General features: G+C 37.2%; 3 protein-coding genes across 4 annotated transcripts; 1 reads left to right on the top strand and 2 right to left on the bottom strand.

The window, feature by feature from the left end:
* Positions 1-223: 223 nt before the first annotated feature.
* Positions 224-1172, top strand: LOC148714344 (uncharacterized). The gene is made up of 3 exons (XM_089925626.1): positions 224-336; positions 446-553; positions 660-1172. The coding sequence occupies exons 2-3, from the start codon at positions 515-517 to the stop codon at positions 1020-1022; spliced, it is 402 nt and encodes a 133-aa protein (XP_089781752.1). The 5' UTR covers positions 224-336; positions 446-514; the 3' UTR covers positions 1023-1172.
* A 2678-nt stretch (positions 1173-3850) lies between these two features.
* LOC103715564 (aldehyde oxidase GLOX1-like) lies at positions 3851-10533 on the bottom strand. The gene is made up of 3 exons (XM_008803238.5): positions 6689-10533; positions 5410-5570; positions 3851-5261 (listed from the first exon to the last, which is right to left on the bottom strand). The coding sequence occupies exons 1-3, from the start codon at positions 7136-7138 to the stop codon at positions 4085-4087; spliced, it is 1788 nt and encodes a 595-aa protein (XP_008801460.4). The 5' UTR covers positions 7139-10533; the 3' UTR covers positions 3851-4084.
* A 118-nt stretch (positions 10534-10651) lies between these two features.
* Positions 10652-19188, bottom strand: LOC103715592 (protein SPEAR3-like). 2 transcript variants are annotated; one of them, XM_017844817.4, is made up of 5 exons: positions 18791-19188; positions 18544-18642; positions 17772-17839; positions 17503-17669; positions 10652-10970 (listed from the first exon to the last, which is right to left on the bottom strand). In XM_017844817.4, exons 1-5 carry the CDS (start codon positions 18992-18994, stop codon positions 10942-10944), a joined length of 567 nt encoding a protein of 188 aa, XP_017700306.3. In that variant the 5' UTR covers positions 18995-19188; the 3' UTR covers positions 10652-10941. The 2 variants fall into 2 exon arrangements, with proteins under 2 accessions (XP_017700306.3, XP_017700305.3); XM_017844816.4 differs by having other exon boundaries at positions 17582-17669; positions 18791-19182.
* Between the last annotated feature and the right edge of the window lie 5042 nt (positions 19189-24230).

The following is a 24230-nucleotide window of genomic DNA, read 5'->3' as shown; positions in this document are numbered from 1 at the left end:
ATTGAATGAGTTATTTTTGTCATGCTTATGATAACTTCTCATTTTCATAAATATCATACCAGTTTTTGTTTTTTTTACATTTTTTTATGATCTTGCCTTTCGTGTTTTTAATGGTTCGGTTTTTCTTATGTTGTTTTCTTTTTTTATCATCTCTCTAATATTTTCTAGGCTTTCTTATGTTGTTTTATTTTTTTGATTTTTAGAGAAATTTGGATCTCCCCAAAATGAAAGAAGAAATCAGAAGCCAACAAAAATAATAGAAACACCATGAAGAATGGTAGCATCTCTAAACACTGAGGAGGATCAATCACATTTGTCAATCATGACGAACGATTGGTACATATCTTTATTCAATTAGATTTCTATAATAATTTTTATATTATTATTCAGTCATCTTAAATTAGCCCATTATATGTTAATGAATTTTTTCTTTTCTCTTTTGTAGAAATTAAAGTTAGGCAGGGAGCCAACAATAGTTGAATCTTTTAATCGGACGCATAAGACAAAGCAAGGCATGGGAGGATATGTAGATAAGAGAAGTGAAGCTGTCATGGTAAGTATAATTTTTTTATGATTCATAAATATTATTGAGCTTGCTCATGTTTATCTCTTGTTTGATCCACCATAATGTTTTTCTCTTCTTTTAAATCAACTGGCAGGCAAAGTATTCAGCTGAATACTCCAAAAAATATGGTGATGCCTCCACCTCAGATGCTCCTCCACGTGATTATGACTTGTGGTTTGAGGCAACTGGTGTCCCAACTCATGGCCATGTCTATGGCTTTAGTCCCCTAGAGGATCTCACTGGAATTATTGGGCAATCATCATCTGCTTCCACCTCTACAAGTCAAGCTCCAGAGCTGTACACTCATGAAGACCTTCTACGTATTCTTGAGCAGGAAAAGAAAAAATGGCAAGAGGAGATTCTTCAAAAGATGAGAGAAGAGATTGGCTTTGGACCAAGGCATGCAGATCGGGGGAGTAATGGTGATTCTGGTTCTGCTGATCATGCTTCATTATAATTGTTTTTGCCTTAGATGATAGGTCTTTGCATTCCTAGGAGGAATGAAATCTCTGTTGATCTTTATGACATATTTTTAGACTTTGATTTTGATGGATTCAGGACATGTTGATGCCAATTTTGAATGACATTTAAAATGACTTTTGCGTAATGTTGAATGCCTTTGCTATTAATTATATTATTATTATTATTATTATGAGCCAATCAATGTACCAAATGTATCAGGTTATTAGATTGTGATCGGTGACGAAATTTTGGTTACTAAATTGTTTACCAAGTATTGTGACGAGCAGTCATAAACTTAGTGACAGGATTTTGGTTAATAAATAAATTGATTTTGCTCAGCGCGTTTGTAACCAATTAGTGACCGTAAACTTATCACTAGGTCAGTGACAGGATTAATGACAAATATAGTGACAAAATGTGTGACCATGTCTGTGACGACTAAATCTGTCACTAAAGGTTGTGACAGATTAGTGACCAAACTTGTGACCGCATTCTGTGACAAAATCAGTGACCAAGTTACCTTCGTCACTAACTCCGCAACTGGATAGTGACGGGAAATACATAATTTCTTAAATATTTAATTCTTGAATTTGTAACGGCTTAGTGACGGCGGTTCTGTCACGGAGGTTAGTGACGGAAATCGCCGCCGTCACTGAGAATTTAGTGACGCGTGTTTTTGTAACCAAGTCAGTGACGGGAGCTCCGGTCACAAATTCCATATTAGTAACCGGAAACACGGTATAGTGACGGAAATCTTCGTCACTATACGCGTGTTTTCTGGTAGTGTTCTACATGGTGATTTAAATGAAGAAGTGTACATGAACTTGCCTCCGGGATATGAATTTCAGGGGGAGAAAGATAAGAAAATGGTCTGTCATTTACACAAATCCTTGTATGGGCTGAAGCAAGCTTCAAGACAGTGGTTCGCCAAGTTATCTTCATTCATTATGTCCCAAGGTTTCATACAATCAAAGGTAGATTATTCCTTGTTTACATGGAAAAATGAGTGCTCCTACACTGCAGTTCTTGTGTATGTCGATGACATAATCATTGCTGAGAATGATAGTTCATACATAGACAATCTCAAGAAAACTCTTGATGCAGAATTCAAGCTCAAGGATATGGGAGTTTTAAAATTTTTTCTTGGCCTTGAGATAGCAAGAAGCTCAAAAGGAATCTCTGTGTGCCAATGGAAGTATGCTTTAGAGATCTTGGAAGATGCTGGACACCTTGGTTCCAAACTGGCGAAATGTCCTATGATACCAAACTTAAAACTAAGCAGATTTGAGGGAAAGTTGATTGAAGATCCCACAGTTTATCGACGATTAGTAGGAAGACTACTATATCTTACTATAACAAGGCCTGATTTAAATTACTCTGTGCAGGCTTTAAGCCAGTTCCTCGCATCACCAAGACAACCGCACTTGGAAGTTGCATATCGAGTTCTAAAATACATGAAGGCTACACCAGGACAAGGTTTTTTTCTTTCCATCAGATTCTGAGCTTCATCTAAAGGCCTTTTGCGATGCAGATTGGGCATCCTGCTTAGATACACGTCGATCGGTCATAGGGTTCTGTATATTCCTTGGTAAATCTCTCATTTCATGGAAATCAAAAAAGCAGCACACCATTTTCCGATCTTCTGTAGAGGCAGAATATCGTTCCATGGCCTCCACATGTTGTGAAATTCAGTGGTTAATCAATCTTCTCAAAGATTTTGATATACAACGTACCAAACCGGTGCTGTTGTTTTGTGATAATCAAGCAGCGTTACACATTGCTGCTAATCCAGTATTTCATGAGAGAACGAAACACATCGAGATTGATTGCCACATTGTGCGAGAGAAACTTCAACTGGGAATAATTCGAACCCTTCATATTTAGGAAGTCTGCAGCTTGCTGATTTGTTAACAAAGGCACTTGGAGCAAATCAGTTTCATGTTTTGATTCGCAAGATGGGTGTACACAATCTATACACTCCATCTTGAGGGGGAATTTTGAGATACATTAACTTCCAGAGCTTCTCAGCTTCTCGCTGCTTCCAGAACTCCAAGAACTTCAAGAACTCTGCTACTAACTGCCTTAACTAATCTAAATGATTTTTAGTTAGTTCGTTACCTTCTCTGTTAGTCGGTTATTCAATCAGGGTAATGTTATAAATAAGATGTATCCTATAAGAAGAATTTTACGAGAATAAAGAGAGTCTTCTTCAAGCTTCCTCTGTTTTTTCAACAATTCTCCTACCTATTTTTTACATGCCATCCCCATATTTTCAAAAGGGATCCATGTACGCCATCACATATGAGTGATTGGTGTCGCGCATGAGTTATAGTGCCGATGTAGAATCATACAAGCTTTCTCCAAGTCCAAGTGTAGATTGACTCTGATCCAACCAAAAATGGGCTTCATGTCTTAAGTTTTGCGTGCAGTTCCAATCTACCATTTGGCCGTCCGGATTAAATTTGGGTTCCCTATATTGGGTAGAGTCTAGGTTTTGTGGAGCTAAATTTAAATTTTGACACTACTTTGGTAGGGCTGAAATCTGATCAGGTCTGAGTCTGTCAAATCTAGACGTAACCCAGCTGGATATTGGCTCTTAATTTCGAACCCATTTCTGACCCATGTGTCTTTTGTTGCAATTTGTCTGGTTCGGTCAGCTAGATATGTTTCTGATCAGAATCTAGCTAACGTACTTGCACCACTTTTGCTCATCGAAGCTGGCTGTCATGGGATCTACTCCACATTCCCTAGCAAAATTTATCAAAGAAAAGATTCCATTGTTTCATAAAAATACTATAACCATAACTATCCGGTCTTGATTATTTGGGATCAGTTTATTGACATATCTTCATTCATAAAAATTAGAAATAATTAAACTAAACATTTATAAACAAACGTCATCAGCTAACAACTATATGCCAAATATCTATAAAATTTGTTGAGGAAGAAAAGAAGATACTTAATTGTGTCTATTAAATCAAGCACTCGGTAACAGCACAGTCAGAGAGGAGGAGAATTAAGGAATGGTAAGGCATGATGATGGCGCGGCGCCCTGGTTTAGTGGAGTTTAACCCAGATTCCCTTGCTCGGCACCCCCCGGTGCACCACGTGCACCTGGTAGTACCCCGGCGGCGCGTACTCCCCGGACGGCGGCGCCCTCACCGTGATACTGTAGCTTCCGACAATATTGATCATGGCGAACTCCTCCATTTCCAGGATCAGCAGCCTCTGGTTCATGGAGTAGCCGTGCGTCGTGAGGGGCTGCGCGTACATGGTCACCATCAGGTCGTCCCTCTCCACCAGCTCCGTCATGATGATGGCGAAGGCGATGGTGAAGCTCCGCCCGTACTGCATCCCCTCCGCCGGCAGGACCTCGGCGTTGATGCTGGGCCTGTGGATGTTCAGCTCCGGGTCCTGGTACGGCGGGCTGAACTTCTCCACCCTCAGCTCCGTCGGGAATTCCTCGCCGATGAACTTGTAGCCGTCGTTGGTGTTGCTGCCGGCGACGAGGATGTCCCCGTCCGGCAGGACCGCGGAGGTGGAGTGGTACATGCGCGGGATGGTGGAGGGGGCCAGCGCGCGGAACCGGTTGGCCCGCGCGAGCTCCGGGCGGTAGAGCAGCGGCGTGAGCACCGGGTCCTTGGCCTGCCACCACCCTGCGGAGCCCTTGGCGGCGCCGTTGATGATGAGCACCTCGGCGTTGGGCAGCAGCAGCATGTCGCCCATGGTACGGGGCATCGGCATCTTCTCCATGCGCCAGGCGGCGTCGGGCTTATTGATGGCGAGGCGGGCGCAGCTGCGGAGGGCGGGGACGAAGATCTTGACGGCGGAAAGGTTGAAGGAGTCTCTGGGGCAGCCGCCGCAGATGAGGACTTCCGGGTCGACCGCCGGGCGGCGGAGGTCGAGGGGGAGGAGGACGGACATGCCGGAGGCCGGGTAGTTGCGAGAGCCGCCCCGGAGCTTCGGGTACTCGCGGATGACCTTGTTGGCCTTGTGGTCGAGGAGGATGGCGCGGTCGTTGGCGAAGATGAAGAGGTTGCCGTCGGTGTTGAGGTGGACGAAGGGGTAGAGGTTGTTCTCTATGACGTCGGTCGTCTCTTTGAGGAAGGGGAGGTAGTACGTTTCCTTGATGGTGTTGGGTTGTCCTGCCGGGGGCACGTACTCGTAGTTGAACTCCCGGCGGCCGCCGATGACGACGAAGCTGCCGTCGGGAAGGATCTGTTGAGTGGAATACCTGCATGCATGAACAAAAGAAAAGTGCTGCAATAATAATTACAAGAGTGCGTGCATGCATGCATGCATGAATCAATGCATTAGTCTAGTCTTGTTGTTCTATTTGGTTGAAACCAAAGAATTAATATGTTTTCAGATATACTACCTACCATTTTTGTGCGGAGAGATCATAGGTGAACTCCTTGAAGTCGCAACCGGCGCAAGGTTCGAGGTATCTCACGCCTCGTCCCCCATCGTCATACCCTCCGGTTTGCACCAGAGTCCCCTCAGCGTCCAAACCTCCAGATGAACACCATGTATCGGTCAGGACCTAGATGCAAAATGAGATCATTAGATGGAAGGAGGAAAAAACGCATCGTCTCTGAACAATTTAGTTGAAGACAGAGACTCCAGCAGCCATTTTTCCAAACAGTCCTCCTCTGTCGACCAATTACAACAACGCAAGGGCCGTAAGGCAGATGCAGCAGTATCATGCCAAACTGGACCACAAAGTACCTGAAGATGAATTCAGGAGGGAGAGAAGCCATACTAGTTAAAATGACAAGTAGTTTGGGAAAGAAATATCACCCCATCAAAATCCTTCCTTAATACCTTCCCTTTATTAAGAGAACATAGTAACTGTATGAATCCATATATACACCTGCATGCCTTCTTTATTCAAGAAAGGAGAAAATTGAACTTATGGAAAATTAAAGTTTTTGAAAAAAAAATATATTTCTATCTGTTTGGGAGGTGGGAATGTTAAAAAAAAAAAGTGAAAATAAATTCTTCGATTCTAGCTTTTAACCAAAGCTTGGAGAACCAGACTTTCCTTTCTCTCACGAGAAAACCTTTTTATTGTTCTTTTTCAATTCCAAAGATTTTCGAACAACCTAACGGACCCCCCTAAGATTTGATCTGTATCCAACCCCAGCAAAGATTAACGTATCAAACTCCCTCCCTTATTGTGTACAAAGCCAACTACATGTAGAAATTAGAATTCATAGCGAATCAGCATCTAAAAAAACTCTGTTAAGTCTTTCTCAAAAAAAGATTTCTTAATTCATCATTCATATAAAATTCCATCTAGCATGCCCAAGTAACTCTTTCATCATCGAGTAACAACATACAAGCAGATCCTGATGCTATGGGATGTCACCGTGGGAAGATTAACATTGCAAGCAATAATTAGCGCGATGCATTAAGAGGTTGATTGTTAAAAAATACTTAATGGTTAAAAACGTAGAGGGGGAGGAGAGAAGAATTTTGGAAATATTTCTGTGTATTCCAGCGATAAATAATCAATTGATGGAATCAATTGGCGGCTCATATACATCAACAGTAATGGCCCCATGCAACATTTTTGCATATATATCCAACCTAAGCTCCAAAATATTTTCATGCAGAGTTTTTCTGAAAGAAAATAGAAAGGAAGGTAAGGGAACGTACCTTAAGCGGCCGGACCTCAGCGGTGTCGATGTCAAATTCGACGGCGTGGGCCCAGCAGTCCAATGCTTTTGTCGGGCTATGGGGATCCACGCGGCAGTTGCCTTGCGGCAGGGCGATGGACGACGGCCCAAACGCAGTGAAGTCGAACATGATGGCCTTGTTGTTCTTCATGATGACGAGGTGCATCGCCGACACCCCGGCATTCTCCCTCACGAGCTTCCATGCGCCGGCGTACTGCGTCTCGAAGTCAGGCCTCTTGACAGCCTTCGGGCCCTTGTTCTCGCCATGTTGCGGATCCTCAACGGGCGGGGGCAGGAATGGGTTCAGGAGATCATCGAGTCTAGGCCGCCGGAACGGGTTTCCGAGTATGCCAAACAGTGTGGGCTCGACGACGTTGGCCCCAAGGAGGATGGGAAGGAGGAAGAGGGTGGCACGAAGGAGAGCCCCCATAAAGAGACTCTCTGTTGGATTGGATCTCTTTTCTTTCTCTCTCTTTCTTTTTTCTTGCTTCTTAGGTAGGTTCTCCTCTCGCCTATATTCCTAGGTTCATTTAGTCTCTCTCGCTGTCATCGCCATGGGGGAATGGATGGTTCGCCTTTATACTTGAGAGAAAATTCTGGCGTCGAAGTCCAACGGATGGTTAAAAAATAGCACAGGTTCTACTGGCTCGGGCTCGATGTCTCATTCATAGTTCCGTCTTAGAATTTTCCATAATACCATTATTGCCATTCTTCCTGCGAACAGCAAACAGTGATGATGGCATTTGTGTAATAAAAATTATAGATGAAGGCTGATTATAGTTAGTCGAAGAACTGAATTCGGGGCTGACGCGCTTTCTTCAACTTCTCTCTCCACGCCCCAAAGGAGGCTCTCATGGAGTTGCGGACTGTAACCCAACAACGGGTCCATGTTCTAGAAAGGAGAAAAAAAAAGGAAAAAAACAGAGAGAGAAATCGGTCTTTGAATTAATGTCGCTGGCTCACTTTGAATTTCAGAATATTCTTGGGCTCTGATTTTGTTACCAAAGGGAAAATAAAAATCCAAGGAAAAGAAATAGAGAGATAAAGAAGGGAAGAAGAGAGTGAAATTTGAGATTCTAATGCTCGAATTTTATCTTTTATTCCCTAATTGTGAAAATTCTTTTTGTCCTGGAGCTCCCTAAATATATGCATATTTGTTTTATTGGTTGATCCTTTGTGGTGCCGTTTTGCATGATAGAAGGTGGTACATCTTAGAAATTTCTACCACACATCCATCTCGGAGCTGTCATTCAACAAACAATGCACGATAATTACCACCAAAATAGGAACATGATTTTCGAGATGAACGACAGTCATCTATCTTCGAGATGGATACATGATGTTTATTTGGAGTTACACTACAGTGCAAAACATGCATAAAAGAGGATCAAAACTTGCTATGTTGGAAGAGCCAAGAGGTACTGCAAAAGAGCGGCAAGGGATGCTAAAAAAAAAAAAAAAGCATGTCGTCAAAATATGACCCTTGGTTGAAACATTTACCCTACTTTGGTTAATAATTGCTCCCTTTCTGCTAGAGAAAATCTGCCCTAAACAAGACCCATCTAGGCATCTTCTAAGAGCAATAGTAGTTCGACCTCAAAAGGGTTATTCCCTCAAACAAGTAATTATTCTGAAAGTGCAAGGCTATTAGCCTCATGAACAGTAGGACGAGACCCCCTGTCCCATGGCAGGTGCGGAGGACCAATTCTGGCTGAACCTCTCGAAGAGAACCTTCTTTTGCGGGTTAAAGAAATTCTACTATCATCATCTCTTCTACATAATCTTTCCATCACAGTTGTATCATTCACATTACCATTTCAACGTACGCCCATGCACCCATAAGGCCATAATCACCAAAAACAATATTGCCAACAAGCGACCGTTGCCTCTCCATCATCGCAAAGACACCACTCGAGGCAGTGAGATGGCGCAGACTGTTGGTCATAAACTAAGGTCTGGTTGCCTTTCCTTGCAAAAACTAAGAGAACTTAACTGGTGTGTATATGTATGTATGTATGCATATGCTTATATCAAAAATTGTAAAATAGATTAGAACTTTAACATTATCCATGCATTTCACCATTTTTGCAGGAGAATGAGACACTGATGCATAAAATGGAGATAATTCATAACAGAAGGGTGATGAAGTTCTGGTTGTGTGATCGCTAGGTTGACAGCCGGATCTCTGATGTACGAATCTGAATGCTAGGTGACGGAAAGGTTTAAATGCAACACGAGCATTGGAAAGTGTGACCAACAGCAATTGGTTGTACTACTAAGGAAAAATAAAAACAATACTTCTTGCCGCTTGGGCAGGAGGTGGAGGATTCCATTCCGGTGAATCACCCTCGCGAGGTAGTGTGGGAATAGAAATGAAAGGTGGGGCTTGGCCGCTCAGGTGACAGAGGAACTAAAGCAGGTATCAGCCAGCATGCTTGATGACTTCATTAACAAAATGAGCTTGTATAGGGATGCAGTAGGGAGATACGCAACAACTTGCGAGGGAATATTACATGAGAGGAAATTTTATTCATAAAGAAGAGCAGAAATTGTTTGTGTGTGTCTGTGTGAGAGAAAGAGGGGGTGTGGCTGCTTGGTATTGCTCGTCTTCTCCTTTTGTTTTAGAAAATATAAGAAGGAAAATGAATTAGATTGACAAGGATTGTGAAACCCTTTTTTTCAATTTTTTTTATAAAATATTTAGAGTTTCTGGAAGCAATATTGCTTTTTTAAAGAGAGTAAAAATTAAAGTAAGGGACGGCAGAAGTTTTGTACAAATACTATTTTCAACATCGATCTCTATTTGACATTTAACTTATTTGTAAAGAAACGAAAATATAAGAACATCAAAAATGCCATTTTATTTTAATTTTATATTAGAAGAGCACCCCATGATTAGTGAAAACTCAACCGAAATCAAAACAACATTGATACTAACATCTTTTGAGCTAAATAATCAGAGGGGGGGATGCTTCAGTTTTTACAGATGATGCAGCAGTGGTTGGCCCGCCCTCGGACATGTCAGGAGGCTATCAGAGCAACTGGCACAGCACATCAGATCTGGCTGGCGAGGAACGTCCGCACCTTCGGCGAGCGCAGGGTGTTATCGAGGTTTGGAGCGGAGTTCACACGAGTACAGGCATTGGAGATCAGACCTTCTTCAGATGGACCTTTGATAGTTCGAAATACCTGGGGTTCCCTCTCTGCTCTGGCAGTGCGGACTTCGTGATACGGAACCCACACTCCAGAGTGGTGGCAGAATGTGGCTGTTAGTTGTTCGGTACGTCGGTTTCTGGGCAGAGTTGCGAGCTGCCTGAGCAGGTTTTCGATATGCGAGGCAGGTATTGCAGGCTGGCTCAATTATCCTGGAGGGCGACTCGGCCGCAGTTATCAGATGGATTCAGGAGGGGCTGAGGGGTGAGGGCACAGACCACCCCTTGGTTCGGGATATAGGGATGATGTGCGGGGTTGGGGTGGCCGTCCATGCCAAACATGTATTCAGAGAAGCCAATTGGGCAGCCGATTGGATGACTGCCTTTGCGGCTCATCATTCAGGGTACACCCTTTGGATGGAGGAGGGGGAGCTGCCACTGGCACTCTGTGAGTTGGTGTTTTTTGACTTTATTAGGTGTATTTGTATACGTATTGTATGAAAACCCGCTTTCAGAAAAAAAAAAAAAAAAAAAAAAAAAAAAAAAAAAAAAAAGGACAATGCACTTCCTATTGAAAAGCTCATGCACTCTATAAACATTTGCGCTATAATAAGTGACTTGCAGTGCGAGCTCACAAATATGTCGAATAAAAAATCAGAAAAGAAATGCTGAATACCTTATCCTGATCCCTTCCGCCTTATAATGGTCCGAACAACATTTCAACGTCTCAATGAAATGAAATTTTGCATAGGGCTTGCCCAATATTGCTGTCTCAGAAAGAAAAGAAAGAATGAAATAAAAACATATATAAGTTTCTCAATTCACCCTGAAAGCGATCTGATAGTTGTTAACAAACTTCTCAATGGTTTTGGATCTCCCATCACACGCATTCCTTTAGCAAAATGATCAGTTATCATCCCAACTATAACACGGCAACATAAATTTATTGTAGAAGAACTAAAACCATCAACCTAAAGCGTATCTCTCAAGCGTCTATATTGATAATCTAAGCTCTAGATCTACTTCTTTTGCGTCACTTGAATCAGAGTTCTGACTCATTGAACCTGTTGAGTGGCTTCGATCATGCCTTATCTTCTTCTGCTCCGAGTTCTACAAAATAATCAAGTTATGATATTTACTATGATATAATAAAAAGGTATTGATCTAGCAAGATGCTTAATAAAATATTTAAATTACATGAAAGAAAATTTAACAATTATAATAAAATAGCAGTAAAAAAATATCTGGCATGTGAGATTTGAGAGGCACGCCAAAAGACGCACTGTCCTAATGCCGTTGTTACCTCCTCACATGTAGGTATTGGCGGCCAGCGATGACTCCAAGATATAACCCAAATAGCTCACATCAGACCAAATTTATAGTACATGTCTGTAGTAGGCAGATTACCTAGTCTATATCGATTGCCCAAAATATAAAATAGTATATGTAATTGTATAAAAGAGAATGGTGGTAGGGAGAGACTATGAGAGCAAGAAGACTCTTTTTGTTATTTTTGGGTGCAAGAAATGTCTCATATATATTAGCCTTTTGTATTCCAACCATAACGGTTGAATATTTATGGCCTCATTAAGGCCATAATAAGAGATAATAGGAAGTTCTGAAACTTCCAAATGGAATTTGAAAGGCTTGGAGGTTATGACAATTTTTTTAAAAAATTTTGGGGGTTACAAATCTTTTTTATTAACACCTCTTTAAAACTTTGAAACACTTTCAAATTCCAACAGTCCCCCACAAGTTTCAAAACTTTATAAAATCACATACACACACATATATATATAGAGAGAGAGAAATTCGGGCAACTATACTATGCAATAGGTGCAGGTGTCTTCCGGACTTGAACCTACACTTAGTGTTGACAGTTCTAACCTGAAGGATCATAGTGAACTAAGTCTTGAACTAGACTCTTTGGACTAGATTTTAATATGCCACACACATAGTATTGATATAGACATGGTGTGGGTTAGCGCTATTTATGGCCATGTGTTGAATCTTGATTCTAATAAGAGTTATTAGAGAACAATCCAATTCTCATAGTCGCGGCCTCACGACAACTCTCATTTAGGTGAGTCCTCCAAGAATACATGTGACCTGTATCTTGCAGGAGTATGCCTGCCTCGGGCTCTTTCAGGTTAACACATTTTCTTAACACTACATATTAGAGCACTATTGCCATAGGGATGAGCAAGAGACTCTCTCCTTAAAAGTAGTGTCGAAATGAGTCAAGCAACATGGATTGTTTCAACCCATTGAACTTTTTTCATAGGATCTCTAATCATAAAGGTTGGGTTACCTCCCTAGGTGACTCTCTTGTGGGCTTAAGCCCATCTCCCTCGATATGTCAATGACAACTCTCTTAAAAAGAGCTTTGGTCAGCTGATCAACTATATTTTTCTCAGACTTTACAAATTCCAAAGATACAATATTCTTATTCAATAGGCTTTTAACTGATTTATACCTCACTTGCAAATGCCTATTTATTTTCTTATTGGTATGTGCCTACCTTACTAACTCTATTTCTGCCTTACTATCACAATGTATGGAAGTGGCAAGTATGAGTTTATTAACTAAAAGCATGTCAAGCATCAGGTTCTTAATCCACTCAGTCTCTAAGCAAGTCGTATTTAAAGCTATAAGTTCTGACTCCATAGTACTCCTAGAGATAATAGTTTGTTTCTTAGATTTTCAAGATATTGCTGCTCCACCCAAAAGAAATACATACCCTGAAGTAGACTTCACATCCATATTGTCTGTTATCCAATTTGCGTCACTAAACCCTTCAACCACATTCGGAAATCCCTTATAACACAATGAGTATTCCATGGTTCCTCTAAGATATTTAAAGACTCTCTCTAAAGCAACCCAATGATCTTTGCTAGAATTATGAGTATATCAACTAAGTCTTCCAACAACGTACGCTATATCAAGCCTAGTTGTATCTGCTATGTATAGCATTGATTCAATCGTTTGTGGATACTTCAATTTAGATACTAGTTCACCATTATTTTTCTTCAAATGCACATTTAGATCATATGGTATTGATATAGGTTTACAATCAAAATAATTAAACTTTTTTAACATCCTTTCTATTGTACTGGTTTGATTAAGAGTAATTTTTTTAGGTGTTCTTTTCAACTACATTTCTAAAATTATATAGGCTTCTCCTTAAACCTTCATGTCAAACTTTCTAGAAAGATAAGATTTAACATCATTTACTATCTCCAAATTTGTCCCAAATATTAATATATCATCAACATAAAAACATAAGATTACATGTTCTCCATTACTCTCTTTGTAGTACACACACTTCTCATATTTATTAATTTTAAAGTCATATTTTAAGATCACTTTATCAAACCTCTCATGCCATTGCTTAGAAGCTTGTTTAAACTATACAAAGATTTAACTAACCTACAGACCTTATGTTCTTGACCTTTAACTACAATACTTTCAGGTTGTTCCATATATATCTCTTCATCTACATCTCCATTTAGAAAGACAGTCTTAACATCCATTTGATGAATCCCTAGGTTATGCATTGATGCTAAGGCAACTAAAATTCTAATCGTAGTTATTCTATCTACATGTGAATATGTATCAAAGTAATATATTCTTTCTTTTTGTGTAAAACCTTTAGCCACTAGTCTTGCTTTGTACTTGTTTGTGCTTCCATCAGATTTTAACTTCTTCTTGAACATCCATTTACACCAAATAGCTTTATTTCCAGAAGGTAAATTAGTTAACTCCCAAGTGTTATTTTGAATAATAGACTCTATCTCACTTTTTATAGCTTCATTCTAAAATGGAGTATCTAAAGAAGACATAGCTTCCTTATAGGTAGTAAGATCTCCTTCTGTTAAAAAGGTATAAATTCGTCTCCAAAATTTTTCTCTATTCTAGACCTTTTACTCCTTAACTCTAGTTGTGGTTCTGGTTCCTTAGGTACACTTGTACTAGTGGAAGGTTTATCATAAGTAGATGATTTATCTATTACTTGTTGTGAAATTTTATTTTTATAAGAAAATATATCTTCAAAATAGGTAACATCTCTAGATTCTATAACTGTATTATTTAAAATTTCACTAATCTCAGAGTTTATAACTAAGAATCTATTAGCACTACTATTTTGAGCATACCTCTATAAAGACAGCATCTATAGTTTTAGACCCTATTTTCTTCCGCTTAGGCTCAGAGATTGCTACTTTTACTAAACACTCCATACTTTCAAGATTTTAAGTTAGATGTTCTTTTCTTCCAAATTTCATAAGAAGCCTTATCATTATCTTTCATAATTACTCTATTCAATATGAAATATGTAGTAAGAATTGCTTCTCCCCACAAGTTCTCAGATAGCTCAGAACTTATCAACATCGCATTAACCATATCCATTAAAGTTCTATTTTTTCTTTCAGCTACTCCACTAGATTGAGAGAGTATGGCGGAGTTATTTCATGTACTATTTCATATTCCTCATAGAAGATGTTAAGATCAGTACGGGTATACTCACCTCCTCTGTCGGATCTGAGTTTCTTAACCTTTTTTTCTAATTGATTCTCTACTTCGGTCTTATAAATCTTGAATTTATTAAACACCTCATCTTTAATTTTTATTAAGTACACATAGCAGAATTTCGAACAATTGTCTATAAAAGTCACAAAATACTTATTTTCTGCTCTTGTAGGTGGTCTATTTGAATCACATACATCACTATATATGAGCTCTAAGAGTTGAGTGTTTCTTTCTACAGATTTATAAGGCCTTTTAGGTTGTTTAGCTTGTACACACACTTCACATTTATGTTTAAAGTTTAGATTGGACTTAGGGACTAAGTCTAGATCGATCATTCTTTTAATTTTTTTCAAGTTTACATGTCCTAATCGTTCAAGCCATACATTAGAAGATTCAACATTGAAAATACTTGAAGAGATAACTTTAACTTCTAAAAGTACATTTAATTTAAACAATCTTTCACTAATAAATTCTTTCCCAACAAATATATTATTTTTTGAAATTACAACTTTATTGGATTCCATAACAACCTTGTATTCTTATTGGACTAAGGATAATCCACTAACTATATTTCTTCAAATTTCTGAAACATGTCGCACTCCTTTTATAGTTAAGATCTTTCTAGATGTCATCTTCAAATCTATGTCTCCAACTTCAAGCACACATACAACAGAGTCATTACCTAATGTTACACTTTCTCCACTTGATTCGAAGCGTAATGATCATACGTCTGTAATGCATTGTATGTCCCATAATAGGTCCCATTCTTCTACCCTTTCCCGGGAGTCGATGACTATTCATAGCTATTACCTTGACATCTGATAAGTTTTAAAATAACCATAATCAAAACAAACATATATATTAGCTCCAGAATCTAACCACCAATCTTTATTTCCATAAGTAAAATTGATAGAAAAAGAACTACGGTATACCTAAAGGATGGTTTGGCTGAATTCTCTTTATCCATCAACATATAGACTTGAGCCTTTGGATCTCTTTGATAGTGATTTGACTTAGGCTTGGGCTTATACTCCTTAGTCTTTTTGTAGAAACAATTTTTCGCCATGTGATTAGCTCTCCCACAAACAAAGCATAGCCTTTTCTCACTTTCTTTGCCCTTGAATGTTTTATTATTATTATTATTATGGCATTTGAAGTTTTGGTTTTGGTTAGAACGATTGTGGAATCTATTATTTTTCTTGAAGTTCTTACCCCTACGTTTGAAATTATTTTTCTTGTAAATATTCTTAGCGATATTTTCAATTAAGTTCACCTTAGGAGTCTTTTCAACCTCTTTCTTAGTATTGGCTCTATGTTTTTCCTCAACTCTAATAGAGTTTATGACTTGGGTTAAGGTTAACTCTCCTTGTTTATGTCTAAGGGACTTAGCATAGTCATTCCAAGATGATGACAACTTATCTATAAGATAGGAGACTTTAAAATTTTTACTAAATTTGGTTTTCTTTTTGTCAACTCCTCTCAGAAGTTCTTGATACTCATGAATTTGATCTCCCACTAGTTTATCATCTACCATTTTATAACTATTAAAATTTGGGACAGTAAACCGATCAATGCCAGCATCTATTATCCCATATTCAGTCTCTAAAGCATTCCAAAGTTCTTTTGCATTTGAGATAGTGGCATGATACACATCATAAAGGTGGTCAGACCGAATACTAAGTATTCTATTGTAGCAGTGGTACTCTATTTGCTCATTAGCCATCCAGAAAAATAACTCTTGATTAGGCTGTGGTTCTTCTATAGCAGATACAAGTCCTAACATAGTCGACCAATATATAAGTTGTTTTTGCCACCAACGAAAATTTTGTCTACTAAATTTTTCGGACTTAACACTATTTGCTTCTTCCATATTTGTCATTCTAAATTTTAAACTCTAAGATTTTAAAGTTTAAAAGGACAGTAGAATATTCAACTATGAGAAAAAATAATAACCAATAATGTCTGTAATGAATAAATATAAACAAGATATTACTAAGAGTATCTATACTATGTAACAATAATTATACTAATTATTATAAAGAAAAACAACACTAATGTCACTAATTATGTTTAATACTTGCAAGCAAACGGTTACAATTCTCATTAAATGATTATTTATTGCCTTAAGCAAATTGTTATCGAAAATTAAAATCCTAAGAAGTTTTTTAACTATTTTAATTAAATTGTTTTAATCTTCCAAAACTTATTATAGCTTTAATCACTCAAACTTTTTCTTTTAATTTTTCCTCTTTTTTTATATATATTAGCCAAAACTATTTTCTTTGATTAAATAGTAAACTGTTTTTTTAATTAAACAGTAAACTATTTTCTTTTGATTAAACAGTAAACTATTTTCTTTTGATTAAATAGTAAAATGTTTTTTTTGGACTGAAACAGTAAACTGTTTTTTTGATTAAAATAGAAAACTATTTTTTTAATTAAACAATAAACTATTTTTTAATTAAAATAGTAAATTATTTTTTTATTAAAACAGTTTAATGTTAAAATTGAGAATCTAAAGCTAAATTATATATATATATATATATATATATATATATATATATATTATTTAAAATGTATCCAACAATGATTTCTAATAAAGATGAACGAGAGCAGTGTTCAACAATGTATCTTATCTGTGAGGTTTGAGAGGCAAGCCGTTATTGCCTCCCCACATACAGATATTGGCAGTCAGTGACGGCTTCAAGATACAACCCAAATAGCTCATAGCGGACCTAATCTATAGTGCATGTCTGTAGTAGGCAGATTACCTAGTCTATATCGGTTGTCCAAAAATAGTATATGTAATTGTATAAGAGAGAATGGTGGTAGAGAGAGACTATGATAGCAAAAAGAAAACTTTTTTTGTTATTTTTAGGTGCAAGAAATGGCTCATATATATTGGTCTTTTGTATTCCAACCATAACGGTTAAATATTTATAGCCGGCCATAATGAGAGATAATAGGAAGGTTTGAAACTTCCAAATGGAATTTGAAACACCTGGAGGTTAGGACAATTTTTTTTTATATAAATTTTGGAGGTTACAAATCTTTGTTATTAACGCCTCTTTAAAACTTTGAAACACTTTCAAATTCCAACAAAAGGAAAGTCTACCGTCAAGAGAAGAACATAAATGCTCTTCAAAGAAACTGCTGTTCATCAAAGTGTGGAGTAGGCAAGTTTTGAAGACAACCTCCATTGTTTGCTCCCCGATGGGTCGTGTTACAGTTGGCGGTGCATAATGCTGGGGTAGAGAGGTAGCATTATGATTTGAGAGGGGCCTGGTATTAATTGTTACAAAAATGTCAGAAAAGAAATATAAAATAAGTTTTATTTGCCAATGACTCAATCTTGGGATAATAGGCAAATTAAATTCATGATACCTGGATGGAGGACTCGAGTGGAATTCACCAAGTGTGACATGTCTTCTTTCGGTGTCCCCATAACTCATCTTCAACCAAGTCAGGTAAGGTAGTATCATGAGAGCAGAGAATTCATGCAAGAAAGATGTAAGAGATGGTAAGAGTAGACCGGATTTCAGACTGCCGTTCCCCCCAACAATAAGTAAAATATGATCATTAAGCATTTTCCAGCTTATGGTGCAATTAAAAATATATATTAATTCCAATATTTCTCTCAAATATATATATATATATATTCCTCGGTTCCACCTCCTTTGTGTGCTCTTATCCGTTCTGACTTAATGGGCTGCACCCATCTTCATTGTGTGTGAGTTGCTGTTGTACAGGAAAAAAAAAATACCCTTACAAACAAGTTCAGTGAAAATTAGGCTAGGTTTGTTAATCAGGATGTAGGACCGATCTAAGTTACAGTACTATAAGGTCTTGTTAGTTGAAAGAATAGTGAAAAAGCATGACCTATTAAAACTTGATGACTATGATGATGATCTTGTTCATAAGAACCATTGAAGAGATCATGGTGATTGTGGTAGAAAAATTTGGAAGGCATCTCTTGTCTCAAAAAAATCTGAGAGGCATCACAAATCAAATACATGTCAAGAAATATAGGGGTGCTTTCTTTCCTTCTTTTTTTTCTCTAGTATATTCTCTTTCACTTCTGTGATTTTCTGTTGAGATCGAGGTCGACATACCATGATGTTTTCCTAGAGATAGATAGAGAGAGAGAGAGAGATACCATGATGTTTGGATGAAGAGCGACGACTGAAGATGCTGAGACCATGTTTGAGGAAGAGGGAGATGATGAAAGTGCCATATCTGGTACTCTCATGTTATCCTGCTCGAAGACAACCATTAAAAGAAAGCTTCATGAAAACTATGCGATCATTAGTAGAGAAAATTATGCTTGTTAATGTAATCGAAACAACACTACTTAAAACTTGTATAAGAGAAAAAGAAATCCAGAGAAAATGGGAGATATTTACCATTCTGGGATTACTATGAAATGGGGGGTGAAGGAAGGGAGGATATTCGGCCATTTGGTGTTGCAATCTGATCTTCTCCAACTGAGCCACTCCAAGTCCTCTCTGGGGTTGCTTTGGCTTCTCTGAACTGCTTTTCTTCCCCTTCCTAGAGGAAGTAGATCCTCCACTTCCCGATCCCAATTCACCAAAATAACTGCTGCCCATCCTCTCTCTCCTCCTTCCAAAGCTCCAAGTTTATCCCAATGCAAAGAGAGAAAAAGAGAGAGAGAGAGAGATGAATTTAGAGGATCTTTAGGTGTGAGAAGGATGGACCTCCAAGATCCATTTAAAGGGTGCTTTCCAAAAGCAATAACTGCATCGCTGGATTAGGGTGATATTCTTTGGCGTTTTTGCGCTTATTTTTGTGCGTGGATAGAGAAATATTATTTCTTTAAAGTATCAACGAATCACGGTGTGTGAAGGAGATGCAGTCATATATAAACCCGTCACGAGTTAAACAATAAAAAGATTTAGTCATTGAATTGTCATAGATGGCCCGTAGGATTGCTTTCTTATTTGGCAAGTGCATTATACTGAATTATATACTTTTCTTGTGTTATAGTAGAAGAAACAAAATCTATAAACGATACGAGTAAATATCTAGATACTAAGGTAGGTTGGCCACAGCAGCATTTCTTTATTATATAAAATTTTAACAAATTTGCCTCCATTCCATAGCTGAAAACCTGATAAGCTCTTGTTTTATTATATTTCGATCTATTTTTGAGAATATTCTCAATTATAATTTCGACTAATTATTTGAACATAGAATTAACTTCTTTAAAACAAATCGTAGATTTCTTTTTTTGGTGTTCAAAGAAAACTCCAATTAGATTTTTCTAAACGAGGTGTGAAAAAAAAATCTAATCGGAGTTTCTGAAAAAGTGCAAAAAAAAAATGATTAAAGGATCGAAGGGTCCTCAGGAGATTCAGTACCTAAATTTTCTGCAAAACCATATATTTTCTTATATGAGTTGCTTATATCCATGTTTTTCTAATACAAACAATTTCCGAAAATACTGTCAAGCTTAGGTTTAGTTCAAATAGATCGCAATCCCTGGAACGGAAAGAGAGGAGGCTAAGATACGGTTGCGTACGTGGTGATTAATGGGACGGAGAGATTATAGGCGATGTTGTTGGAGAAACTATAGAAAGATATTTTCTACCCAAACGACAATGACTAGTTCTAGAAATTGCAATGTTTCCATTAATAGGAACAGGATTTATGTTCAATTTTTTCTATGTGTGATATGGCTATATTTCTCCATCATTTTTCCCGAGATTTTTGGTTGGTTTCGAAAATTTATTCTCAAATAAAATATTTAATTTTGAGAAAATAAAAAATAATAACTAAAAGATTTTGTTTGACTAACTCCAGTGCCTAATGAAAAATGAGGACCAATCAAGTTGACAAATGCCCCTTTTTTTTTCGCAGGAAGAAGTTAGCTATTGTCCTTAAGTTAGTGTTTCTGCTTCTTTTTCTTTTTTTCTCCGGTCTGATTGATTTTTTTTTATTTTTTGAACTAGTCCCTTCTATAATGATCAAACTACCTTATTATCAATTTATAGAAGCATGTTTATTTTTTCGACTATCTTTCCACCTAGTTTAAATCATTCTATTTTTTTTGTTTGGCGTAAGTAACAAGTTGGACAAAATAGTTCAAAGCAGCAAATACCTCGAAATTACAAATAGTTGTGCCTTAATTATGAAGTCGAAGTCTTGAAGATGGAGGCACAAATACACACCCTATTTACAATGAAAAAAGAAACTAATATAGTATAAATGAATTAATCAAACCAACCTTTGATCCTTTGCTCTTCTTTCTTGCGCAGGATGGAGCTCTTTCTCCCTGAGCAGACCTACCAGTTAATCTTCATCAAACTCAAGTGCTATCAAAAAGCGCTGTGCATGATAAAGAATAGTAGGACATTTTTGTAATCATATAAACACTAACTATGAATAGCAATTAATCAAAGAAACTTCATTTAAGCATCTCATTGAATTATGTTGACTTGTCCAACTGGCTAAGTGATGTCATTAATACCAGTTAATCCATCATGTAACATCTAATATTTCATTGTCATATATAGCTAAGTAAGTAATTATCCTAAAAAAATATATAGCTAAGTAATCTTTTTTTTTTTTTTGAGCAATATCTAAGATTTGAATTCTATACCTCCTTTAAGGATAAAATCTTAGTGGAAAGGTGCTAATAAATTAAGCCAACAATGGCTGACAAGTTACCTAAGTAAATTCAGTAATTCACCAAGCATAATTAATAGCAGCTAGAGGTTTCAAATTGACATGAAAAATACCTAAGAGACAATAAGGTAAATTTCAAATTCTTTTATATTCCTCAGAATATCACAAACCATTGATCACCATAAACTTTTAATAAAGTACAAGTGATACTTCCATCTTTTGAAGACCTAGGCCTTTTGCATTGGCCTCTATGCCCATAAGAACCTCCTACCCAATGATCATCTGCACACATCAAAAACTTATCCATTTGATTTTGAAATAAGTTCCTAATTTCATGCTTACAGTGCCACACATAAATAATTTACAATGTTCTTGATTTCGCTTATAAGCAATATAGACACACTTCTAATAGACATAAATAAATAAATAAAAATTATTTGGGAATTAGAAAATGTTATTTTTAGGTAGATTTTAGAATTAAAATTTTAATTATGATGACTCCAACCTTTTATTTCTATTCAGAAATTTATTAAAATTTTCAGTTGTCTATATAAATTTATTATCTACTGACTAAAAATATATTTTATATTATTAAAATTTAAGAATACAGAAATTTTTTTTTCTTCCATCCTGCACCATTATGTTATGGAAACGAAGATAAACCATTATTCTAAGTGTTCTGGTGTTAGGTCACATCTAAGAAGGGTTGGGTGGCAATGCAATGGAGTGATCACAGTTACTCAAATGAGGACAAGTGTCTGATGTCTATAAGAAAATAAGGATTGCTGGTCACGGACGTAACAGTCAAGCTATATATTATTTTTCCGTTGTGGTTGTAAAGCTACCTTTTAAATAAATTAGAGGAGAAAAGATGAAATACACTTTCATGCAATAAAATAAGTGAAGAAAAGTTAAAAATTAAATTCATTAACTATAACAAGGGTAGCACAATAACTTTGACCAAAGAAATATTGGTAGCTCGTGGCCAATTTCTGAGTAAAATTACAATTGTATGGCTGAACTTCAGGCTGGTTAGATGGGATTAACTTGCCCGATTCAAACTCAGCTAGGCAAAAAATATTTCAATTAAAAGGACTGAAATACGTGGTTCCCAAATGCCCTTAATTTGTTTAGTATGGATTGTTATCTTCCTACATTTCTATACAGCCTGATGTTTTCTGATCATATCATTTGGTAGGTAGCACAGCTATCAATTAGGTTGCAAACTTCATTCTTGATCATGTAGACAATATAACAAGTATTAAATGCATATCCTAGAAACTGCTTGACTTCAGTTTCACTGATGCCATCGGAAAAATATATATATATATATATTGGTCACAATTTAATTTTAGTCAACTTGCTCAATGCCACATTACTTTTTTCTTTTTGAAACTAATAGGTATATTGACCAAATTGATATTTGATTATCAGGAAGTTCTTAAACAATAACTTTTGAAAGGTCAGTCGTGTGAGAAAATACTAATTACAACCTGTTTACATATATTCTCATTTTCATATTAACTTTTTGAAAGGTTTGCCATATGAGAGATATTATAGCATACTTATTTACAATATTCTCATATTCATATTTTGTAGTGATACTTTTATCACTACTTATTATGCGCACTTCATGTGTAACATGGGCCACTACTAGATATGGCTTGGTTGTCGGATTTCATAACATGCAGCTAATATAAAATAATGATGCTTTGCCTGTTGTATTTTACTATCAGTGGAGGAATATTTGTGTTGATGCGCTTTCAGAAGTGTCGGCATGAAAATTTATGATGCAAATTTGCATAAGCAAATGATTTGTAAAATGCTGCCCTTGATCCCTTTCTCTGTAGTGTCGGCAAGACCCAATCTGATTAATATGAAAACTTATTGGTCTATATCATGGTAGCCATTCACTTTCATTTGTCAAAGCTACTTAATCTCTCTCATAAAATCGACATTTTAACAACAAATTGTTCTCTATTTTATTGAACTAGCATAAGACTTTACAAATTCTTACACCTTAAGAACCACGCAATCAAATGTAATGTAAATGTAGAAAGCGCAAGCACAAATGCATAACTCTTAAAAATTGTTTATAAACTAATCAGTTGCCATCTAAAGCATAACATTTGTTCCCGTTGATTGTTGATTGTGAGAGGCAGTGCAATGAAATCAAGGGAGCCAAAGATATGTCCATTCTTCAATGGCTATGTTGAAAAAGAAGAATGAGAGAAGAAAATTGTATTTCTACCTGTCTATTACAATGTACAGAAGCAAACTTTATATAGACTAGGAGGTTGACAAAGATTGGCACAAGAAATCACAAATTAATCAAAATGAAGTTTGGTAAAACCGACTAAGTTTGGCACAATCAATCACAATCTTAATCAATCATATGATTTTGATAGGGTACATGGCTTGTTTGATTTTTTTCCCCCCTCCCAAAGTAAGTCTCTCCCCTATTTTACTTAATTATATAGTGTTTGTAACGTTTGTATGTATTCTGTTAGTCCACAAATAAAAGTATAAAATAGATGTGGTGGTGATGAGCATTCAGATGCAAGGCATGGGGCCATAGGCGAGAAATATCTTAAAGTTGGTAGAAGCTGCAGCCAGAGCGACAGAAGATACAACCAAAGAACCGAAAGCATAGGAATAGACTGATCTCGAATGTTGGAACAATTAATCCAAAGGATCAAGTGCAGGAATAACGTCGTCCCCTCGGACAACATGGACCATTGAATAAAATTGAATTACGGGGTTGTATGTTAAGCATAAAACAAGGATTCGCCTTCTTTTTCCCGAATTCATTGTTGGATCATCCATCGCACAGCTCTCAAAGCACTCCATTTTTATCATTCACCGCTTGCACAGCTCTCAAAGCAATCAATGGATGGTCCAACATGTGATTCGTGCGAAGGAAGGCGAATTGCTCCTATTATATACAAAGAGTGCCGTGGGGAGCACAAAGCCACCACCCCATGCGTTCTTGGATATCGTTTGGAATGACGACACTATGAGTCAGCGTGATAGCAGGATTTTTTCACTTCATCGGGTAGAAGTAATTCACTTGTTCTGGTTGTTGGGAAGTTCTGCAAAAAGAGATCAACTTAAATCAATTGAATTTTCCATCTTATGAAAATATGAATTACTATGATGGTTTATCCTGAAAGTTGTTAGTTTATTATACTTTTGCTC

The sequence above is a fragment of the Phoenix dactylifera genome, chromosome 1 (genome assembly GCF_051530095.1).
Source record: "Phoenix dactylifera cultivar Ajwa chromosome 1, Ajwa_hap1_PhDact_Kaust_v1.1, whole genome shotgun sequence".
Taxonomy (NCBI): domain Eukaryota; kingdom Viridiplantae; phylum Streptophyta; class Magnoliopsida; order Arecales; family Arecaceae; genus Phoenix; species Phoenix dactylifera.
This window is presented reverse-complemented; position numbering and strand designations above follow the sequence as displayed.